The sequence below is a fragment of the Fulmarus glacialis genome, unplaced genomic scaffold (assembly GCF_000690835.1).
Source record: "Fulmarus glacialis isolate BGI_N327 unplaced genomic scaffold, ASM69083v1 scaffold27780, whole genome shotgun sequence".
Lineage (NCBI taxonomy): Eukaryota > Metazoa > Chordata > Aves > Procellariiformes > Procellariidae > Fulmarus > Fulmarus glacialis.
In genome coordinates, this window is record NW_009186270.1 from 50,529 (window position 1) to 60,671 (window position 10,143).

The window sequence follows — 10,143 nt, forward strand, 5'->3', positions numbered from 1 at the left end:
CCTGATCAGCCTTAAAAAGTGAACTTTAAAGCCACAACAATTTACTGGTAACATAATTCACATAAGCAAAGAACAATCCCTGTAAAGCATTCACATTTGCTACCAAAGTTGAATTTACTGGGCCAACTGTCACACCTCTTGGGGCTGAGAAAAATCCAGAAGCACCAGAGAGCAATAATGGACAATGGAACAAGACTTAACACAGGGAGAACCTGAAGTTCCTCAGCTCTGTTAACGCCTCTCCCCCTCTGCCCCTTCCAGACAAGGATTTCCTTCATTTTATTCTACAACTATAGTCAACCCAAGAATGGGCACCTATGTTACTGCAAAAGCCCTTAAGATTAATTACTGTTCTAATAACAATTCTTCAGGACTTTAAAAGGCCACCGCTTTTACATTATGAGAAAAGTATCAGAACTGTAGTATTCTTTGATTTCTAAAACCCTTGACACCATACCTCTGGATTGGAATTTAAGACTTCTGTTGCACATGTTAGGGAAACCAAATACATAGATTATCTTCCTCTTTAGCAAGTTTTGTTAGCTTCTACTTTGAATCAATGCCACCCTCCCCCCGCCCCCCGACCCCAATGGATATTGACCTATTAGGTCAGTAGCATTTCTAGTACCAAACCACTGCTAATCTTATTGAGGGAAGATTTCTATTCCAACAGCCTGAATAATGCCCTGTTCACATACCGTCTTTACTACTGGCTACTATAAGAGACATCATATTAGGCTACACAGACAATATATTTTTTTTTTTAGCTAACAGCTAGAAAAGCTTCTGTTCTCTCTGATCCGTGAAAGAATCTTTCCATAACAATAAAACGCAGGGATCCTGATTTTGTTTGTTGTTTTTAAGATTAAGAGTCAACCACAGGATAAACTCCTTACTCTTTGTACTTTCTTTGTAAAGGCATGACAGCAAATACCAGTATTTATCCCTGTGCCTACAAACTGCCTTGAAATCTTTCAATCTTCATTCCAACTTCACCTACTACAGATCAAGTCAACTTTTTTTTTGTTAATGGACGTTAGACTCTTTGACATTCCCAAGCAGCTACATCCAACGACTTGCTTAAGAGGAATGAAAACCACAGTCACGCTAACCAGATGGCCTGCCAGAGAAGGGAGCCTGTTCAGAGGTCCTGTGGCATGCAACATTCATGAGTTTTACGAATCTTGAAAAATGTTTTCTGCTCAAGCCTACACAGTGACAGCAACAATGTTTTAATTGCAAAGTAATAGCATCCTCAGCGACCAGCTTGACAGCACTTAAGCTATCAACCTGAAATAGCCAGATTGGCAGCCAACAGTTCAGAAAGAAGTTAAAGAATTCAAAGATGTTATGGTAGCAATTAACCCGAACTCTTAGCCAATGCCTGAGCCGAAAAATACATGCTGCCACTACATTTTAGAAGTCTTTCCTTTCTATATGGCCACCAACAGCATCAGAGAAGGATTTAGTCTTGCCTCACTCTACTGAAGTCTTACAAGAGCATGAGGCAGCCAGCTGAATGACTGCTGGAACAGGTACAGGGCACCTGCAAAAACTACAAGTTCCACCAGCCAACTGCAGATCAGGAAAGCATGGGCACAACAGGTGTATCCTGAGTTTCAAACTGAGGAGGACAGGAGGATAGCAAGCAGCTCATGCCAATTCACATTCTCTATTTATTCTTGAAATAGCAAACCCACTACCGCATTAACTGAATGAAATGAGGGTGCCATCTGCGCTTGGCACACAAGCTGCCATGGTAACTACAAAATAATTAGCTAAATGCATTTTGAAGCCACTGAGCCGAATCACTATTTCCTGTGTCATAGAGATGATCTTATCAGCTTATATAGAAAGGCTGGTATGCAGATCACTTTGACCAGTGTTAATTCCTTTTTTTTATTCTACAAAACTCCTGCAAAAGCTTAAAGGAGGAGAGTTCCTATATTTGACAATGAAGGAAACACTGAACAACAGAGAGGAGAGCAAGAAGTGAAGAATCTAGAATTGTCACTTCTAATACTTACTACAAAAAAAGGCAAAATCATTAGATATGCGATGTTAACAAACTCCATATAATGGCTTAGAAGTTACCTCCATGCAATTCAGATTTTACTATTCTAAGATGCCTATCCAGGAAAGAGCTCACTTCTTCAACCTGGAAGCCAAAACTCTATTTTATAGCCACAAAAAGCTTCCAGGTCTCATATTTAAGGAATAAAACATGTCGTAGGTTATTTTTCATAATGGAGACACAGGAATTCTAAGTAACCTCTCACTCTACAAGCAGTTTAAAAAAATCCGCTGAAGATTTAGCTCTGATCTTACATCTGTAATGAAAACACTCAAGCTAAGATTCACGCTGATGGAAATAGTTCTCCATCCTGTCATACAATTATGTTAAAAAAACCCCAAAACACACCTTTAATGCTTTTCCCAGAAAAAACCCTACTTGAACACTATCACTTTGAAACCAAAATAACCAAGGAATCTATAAAATAAAGGGAAAAATATTTTTTTAGCAGACATTTAAATAGAAGCAAGACTACACATATTTTGCACAAAATGATACAAAATTATGATTAGAACAACCACTAACTGTTTATGGTTCTCCCTCCCATGCCAAAATTGTATGCATTATAACTACTGACTGAGATTTTCCCTCGTCACCATAGCCATGTTCAAGACCTTACACTGTCACCATCATTTTCCTGTCAATCCAACAGAGGTGACTATACCAGCTGTTTAAAAGGCAGTCAGACCTGCTGCTAAATCAGGCTGGAGCTCACTTGAGTGACAGGGACCAGCTCACCTTCCGGCCAAGAAAGTTGCTTCCACAGCATTCGTAGTCCCAACTGCTAGGCCCAGTCAAAAACCCCTCTGCCTTGAGTATCACTTACCATCTTGTCCGCCTGGTTTGGTGTTGGCCCACGATTTGGCAACAGGAGCTGCTTCTGGAGGAGCAGGAACAGCAGGTTTTGGCTGTGTCTGCGGCACGTCTGGCTGTCTGGAATTAGAGGAAAAGCACTTGTGAATACAGGAGGGTGAGCACAGAATAAAATCATCAGGATTACTACTGCAAACAAGTGAATGAAATGAGGCAGCTATGCAGCTGAAGAACCAATAACCACTCTTCTGTAGAAAAAGCATTTTCTTGTATAAAAGGAGTTGTTATAGTAACACTTAAAAATTGGAATAAATTAGCTAATTCTTTCAAGAATAGACTTCCCAAAGTGCAGAGGAATGAATGAAAATGGCTGGGAAGAAAATGCAGTCAGTCATGAACAGAATTATAACTTTTGAAGTAGTGTATTGGACAATCAAAAACCAATCAATCTACAACCATGAAAGGGAATAATTTGGAATAATGTTCTCTTGCCTCAGGAGTTGAGAGAAGAAAGCGCTTAACGACCACCATGAACTGAGAGAAAGAATGCAAATATACATCAGAAATTACGAAGTAAAAGGAACTGATAAGGAAAGCTAAAGACATCATGAATAAAATTTATGGGTATCATGAATTGGAGCCCAGAAGTTTAAGTCTATTAAGAACAAAGTCTCAATTTCACCATCTTAACAATGAAGAGGCAGACATTTACCATAAGCACTCACTTTGTCCAATACAAAACTCACGCATTTTCTTGAAGATCTTTCTAGTCTACAGATTCAGTGATGTTGTTTAACTTCTTTCAAGAACAACTATTTCTGCAATCTGCATATTCAGATACCTTAATACTCCAAAGCATTAGTGTCTACAAGTCACGACCTCCAGCTCAGTAGTACTCATTTTTGATAAAACAGGAATTATGGGGTAAATCCAGTAGTCTAGAATCACTTTATTATACCAGTAAAGAGATAACTAATGCAATATCATGTCAGTTAACTTACAATAAACAATTGTAAATGCTTTAAATAGATCCCAAAGTAATCTGAAATTTCTGAGGAATGCCACTGAGAAGTCAGTTCCATTTGGGTTCTGCAATGATCAGCCCAAAGCATGGTAGTCTCAGAGATGATGTAGAAGTGACCACCACCACCAAAAAAAAAAAGTCACTGCTGGGGGGAAACACATTGGCTTCTCACAAGGATAACTGAATGCAATTTTGATTTGTTTCCACAGATTACAGGAATTAAAAAAAAAATCTCTTCAGTTTCCACTTCATTTTCTTACAGCTGCACATTTTCTAAACAGACTTTGGGGAAGTCTGGAATTTACGTGGCTGTACTTTGTCACACAGAAGTGAAACAAGGAACAAGACTGTTAAGAGTTTATTTCTTGCAGTTCTACTGTTTCAAAGCTGAGCCCATGTAGAATTTGAGTTATCCAAACACTGTCCTATAGGAGTACCATTTGATAAGGGAAAGAACTCAGCTTGGTGCTAGCTGAATTAATCAAATCAATACACGACAGGCTACACTATCCAGGAAAAGGGGCCTGAGGCAACACCCATAGAAAGAGTGACAACTTGGGAAAGCAGCAAAAAAAAATCATCATCACAGACAACAATTCACTCATGTGAACTCCAATGCAGTGATACAAGAGAAAAAGAATTAAACTAAAGCAAGCTGATATCAAGATGTTACCTTTATCCACAACACTTACGAGAGGAATACCAAAACACTTTACATGTAAACTGCAGCATTTATAAGCATGTTGAAATACCGGAGAAATATAGCAGTAGCTACAAAAATGGTCTGAAGACTTGAGCAAACATATTAGATGGTCTGAATTTTGGAGAATTTACTCGTGGCCTGGGCATACATACTTGTTCCTGGGAACGAGTCCCTCCCCCCACTAGTTTTACTTGTATGTGGTCTTTGAGGCCTTTATCAGAATAATGCATATGAAAATACAAAGGCAAACACCTTCCAGCTGCAGATAAGGGACAGCTATTTATTTATTTTTAAACGCAACATCAACTACTGGAATATACTTCTAACACATGCAGCAGGCTATGGAAAGCCAGACAAAGATGCAAATAAAGTGTGTTTTAGTCAAACAAGCTACTGGCTCAACACAGATTTAACTAGACAAAGTGTAAGTGACCTTGAAGTACAGGAAGATGTTGTTAAAGTACTATACAAAACATTGGGCAGAAAATTGTAAATTTGTAGTTTCATAAGCTTAAAATGAAAAGCTGAACACAACATTATACTCCTGCAGTCTAACAGCCTTTCAGAGAGATGTCAAAAATTGACATTTAAATGTAGGAAAGTATACAGGGAGAAATAAAGGGACAGGAAGAAAGGGAAGAAAACCTTTATCATCTTTTGCTTTCACAAGTATTAGCGACATACAGTCAGTGCATCTATCTTCAAGTGTTTTTTCAGAACAATTTATATGTCAAAGAATAAACACTTAAAACCCACTTCTACTTTTGTAGTGAGAATCATATCCTATTTTAAGCTTACATGGCAAAAAATACTTTCTAATTAGATTATTGAAAAGTTGTGGTCTCTATTTTCTTCAGCTGACCTCCTGTACAAGCGTGAAACAAACTTAGCAGACGAAACTGAGCATGGGAAATTATATTATATATGGTATACAGCAGTGCATTAACATCACCATTATTTCTATTTTGTTTAAATCACATATTGGGGGAGTGTGAAACAATAGTGTAAAGTTTAAGATAGAAAATTTTTGTCAGTCTGTAGAATTTATGGCATACTACCCAAACAAATGAAAGTGCAAATATTAAGAACCATTAGGAAAATAGAGATTCAAACAGATGTATAGAAACCAAGAATTTTTGAGCTTTCTCTGCCATACATCAGCAATCACACTAAATTAAACAGATTTTTGCATACTCTCATGAACCTGCAAGTTATTATTTAACTTAGGTGCTGTGTACCTAAGGGTTCCTAGAGTTGCAAGAGAATTTTAAGGTGATTACACTGATCTTACAAAAACGTGCTATAGTATTTCCTTTAAGCAGCCATCAAAACTTACACAAAGGTAGCCACGTCAGGTGGCTAAATGAAACACTTATCCCCTCATATGGAATTTATAAGCATCCTGCTTTCAATGTAAGTGTGCGGGAGGTTTTGTTGTTGTTTTTGTGGGGTTTTGTTGTTGTTGGGGTTTTTTTGTTTCTTTTTTTTTTTTTTTAAATATCCCCCTAAAAGCAAGCTTCTTCCTCACAAAAATTAATAGTGGTGCTATTTCCTCTCTGGTAGCTTTCTTGAGGACAGTCAAGTCTAGCCAATTTCTTCCCCTGCCCTGCCCACCCCTAGTTTTGGGAAAACTTGAGAGAAATGGCACAGCAAAATAACCCTGATCTCATTGGTCACTTACTTTTCCTCCTCGTGCTGTTCTTGTTTCGAAGCCCATCCTGTACCGTCTTTAGGCACAATGTTCACGTTAGGGTCATTGCCTTTGTTCTCTGCTTTGAGACTGGGGAGGTTAGCTGGGGGAGGCATCCTCCTTGAAATAGCAACTTTTCCAAGACTCTGTAATCCATGGCGTGCGGCAACTGCACACCAAAACAGAAAGTGCAAGTTAAGAGTGCTGTTTAGCAGGTAGTGTTCATGTAAAGCTGCATAAATCAATAAAAATGTTTTGCAAGAAATTCAGAAAATTTAAGAGATAAGAATTAGAAATTCAAAATTCTTCATAATTTAATTAAAAAAAAAAAGGGAATTAGAAATACTTGTTTGGGAGAACTTGAGTACTTCTTAAATAGCAAGTCACTATGGTTAGCCTATTCCAGAGATTAAAAAGGATATATCGCCCCACCTTTATACACAATGCTCAGTGACAGAAAGCTACAGGAGCTATTTAAAATACGATGTTGATGTCTTAATATCCTTTAAATATGTTGTCAAGCATCATCCTTTTGCTCCTTTTGGGGTTTAATGTACCTTGATGAGTCCAGGAATACCCACATGGGTTCAGCTCATTTCGTTTTTGCTACCAGTTTCAGTTGGCAGATGCTGCTCTTGCAAAAACATTTCTACAAATTGCACTTACTCCAGACCACAAGTATGAAAAAGCAACATGAAGCTAACACACTACACAGGACATTCAACCTACCAACTAACCAACTCAGGTGAACAAGTACAAAATACTACCCTAGGCATGTTGTATCATCACAAACATCTCGGTTTCAACCTTTAAAAATAATATTGTGACAAATTTTAGCAAAGTTTGAACACATTTCCCCTCTTTCACCCCCCAATTTAGACAAATATGTCAAATCAAATTCATAGCCTTCAGAGTGTCATTTCCCCCCAGTTCTCAATCCAATCAATCACAAAAAAGCAGGCCCACAGTGGCATTATTTGAAATTTCAGTATAAGTTTCACCCAGTGTTTGACTGCAAAACAGACAAAGCACCTGATCTGAGAGTAAGCACTGCCTTCTTGTTAATCAAACACCTCCAGTATTGCAAATGTTTTCTGAAATACGGTAAAAAGCACAGCTGGGGAATGGCATGTCATATGCTGATAACAAATGAAGACTGCAGCTATAAAACAGTTATATACTTACATTCTACTTCCTACTAGACTGCAAATGCTGTCTCCCTGGTTTAATACTCTTGTTTACAGCTAACCAGAAACTGTAATCAAGATTGCTTTCCAGAATTCTTCCACTTAACTGTTGTATCAAGCAGTTCAAAAATCTTGCTGTGATTAAGTGCTCATATACTTTGCACTCTTAATTAGTACTACAGTAATGTAATGAAGAAACAGAATGCAAAACTAAAGTCAGTTTACTCACCTGTGGTTTTCTGAGTTTCCAGTGACTTTCCCTTGTAAGTATTAAACAGACTGAGTGTTGCATACTTTGTTTTTCCATCCTTTGCTTTTGTACTCTGGCCTGACTTTTCCGACATTTCGATGGAAACTCATCGAGTCTGGTACCTCCTGCTCACCCCTCAAAATTTGCCTGAAAAGAAAAACACCAGAAAAGTAAGACAGTTTCCTTATGTAACACTGTGTAAGTTTAAAGTATTTCCATCTCCACAATTTGAAAGTCACAAAATCAGGAGGGTCAGCATTTAATTAGTATCAAACCTTTCATAAGTGGCAAATATTGTCCATGATCTCACTAAAAAAAAAAAGCATGCTAAGTTTCCACCAGCAGCTAGCTCCCCACCAGGGAAGCTCAATGACTTCACCCACTCCTGCAGCCAAACACTGAGATACCACTAACTGTGGTGCAGTATTTCTGGAATTTGTATCCTTTTTTTCCAATTAAAATCATCATGAAGTCAGCAGCTAGAGAAATTACATACACCGAGTCAGAAGTTTTCTTTATCAAAATTAGGAACACAGTGTGTTCAGACAGGGAGGGTAAAGAATTCCTTAAACCAAGAGTTACACTATTCTTGCAGTAGTAAATTACAGGGCTGTTAGAGCAGGTCATCCCTCTCCTCCCTCCTTCCCCCAGACTAGCAGGCCTTGAGAAAAAGAAGCTAGTAATTATCACTGATATTTCACTAGAAGTTCTTAGAAGGTACTTGACAGAGTTGCTGCTCATCATCAGGCAGGAACACAAGTGAGCATTCACTTAAACAGAACATTATATAGTCAATTTATCTTAACACCACCCAAAAACCCTGCTACCCCCCTTACAGTAACAATTTTTTATATATTTCCATATGAATTCCAGAACAGTTATGTATGCTGAAATACTCTTGCGTTTCATTCTAAGAGCAGACAGCAATAAGCAAGACAGAGCTATACATCCTGCTGAAACTCCCTGATCAAACTCAGAGTCTCAGCAGATCTTCAAAAGGAACTCGATTCATGTGCAAGGCACTCATGTATTAAGAAGAGTCTGCAGGGGCAAGCAGTCCAAAGAATAAAGCACTTACTTGGTCATGACAGACATTAACCAATGTCAGAAGACCAGGGAAGTTTCACTTATACAGGAATGATAACATTCCCACTATCCTCTGCCTTCTCCCTCAATTTACAAGCCATGATTGACAAGACGAAGAAATGAAGATGGCAAATAACCTTGGGATGGTCCAGCTTCAGTAGGATTTGGGCCAGATGCTATTCTGTTACAATCCATACAGACTGTTGCAAAGGGGACAGTCTTCAGCTTCATACAGGGCCACATACATGGCTAAGAAATATATTCTCCCCTCTCCCAAGGAGAAAGCATCTCCCAGATCTTTTGCCAAATTAGTCACCATTTGGCTATTTCAACAGCATATGTTATATCAACAGCCATTCCTCATGTCACACAAAACCACGAAATACAGGATGGAAAGAGGCTGAACCCAGCTCACCATGAGGACCATGTAACCAGAACACAGACCTCAAATACGGCTGTTTGGCCATCCCTTATCTATCCAAAAAACTACATATTGAGGCTTAAGGTTTCACCAGAAGCCACAGCTCACTACTCAAACATCATTACAGGCACAGGGAAGAAAAAAGAACAGCCTGATATAGAATTTAGACAAGCTTACCTTTGGAGCTATCATTCAAGCAGATTTCAAGCAACCATTTACTGTTCATGGCTGCCTCAGTACTTATTTGCAATTCAACAACACGTCAAGCTTTGCTATTATTATTATTCATGGCCACGCAACCGCTTTCAGTTAGTCTGGAGACCTGAATCCAGGCAGACTAGTTTATCAAGCTGGAGTTTAAATCAGACATTAGGCCCTGCATTAGCCTCTTCTTCTGTGAGGCAACTTCAGTAAAATGTCTGTGAAAGAACCTGACAGATTCTTTCCCTTCAATTCTCCTGTTACTCTCTGCTCCCAGACTTGTATTTACGATAAAGAGTCCACCACAATCATCCTGGAGCATCAAACAGAAGAGAAGGTATTGGGCAGATAATTACGAGGAGCACATGGGTGGCAAACAAGCTTTCAGGTGTGCATATAACCATATCAAGTAATACACTATAATTACTTGATACTTAGCTGTGAAAAAAAAAAGAACAACTCATACACAGTTTTAATTTTCAGCCCAAGGCTCATCCCAGCCCCAGATTTTGTAAACAAGAAGTAGCTCCACAATGGTGAATAATCTAGAAGTTGGCCAAAAAAAAAAAAAGAGGGGGAAAAAAAAAAAAAGAAAAAAGATGACTCAGGTCATTTCTTGCCCCCCCAATTCACAAAAGCAGCAAAGCCCTAACAGATGCAGGCAGAGCAGAAAGCAGTTTGAGGATGGTTTAAG

The 10,143-nt window shown here is 38.6% G+C and overlaps 1 protein-coding gene across 1 annotated transcript in view; it reads right to left on the reverse strand.

Annotated features, from left to right (window-relative positions):
- The window catches only part of PRRC2C (proline-rich coiled-coil 2C), a 55,012-nt gene extending 47,177 nt beyond the window's left edge, over positions 1 to 7,835 (reverse strand). The window contains 3 exon segments of the mRNA XM_009587426.1: positions 2,901 to 3,007; positions 6,296 to 6,473; positions 7,721 to 7,835. Of these exon segments, the coding sequence (XP_009585721.1) occupies positions 2,901 to 3,007; positions 6,296 to 6,473; positions 7,721 to 7,835 (400 nt within the window).
- Between the last annotated feature and the right edge of the window lie 2,308 nt (positions 7,836 to 10,143).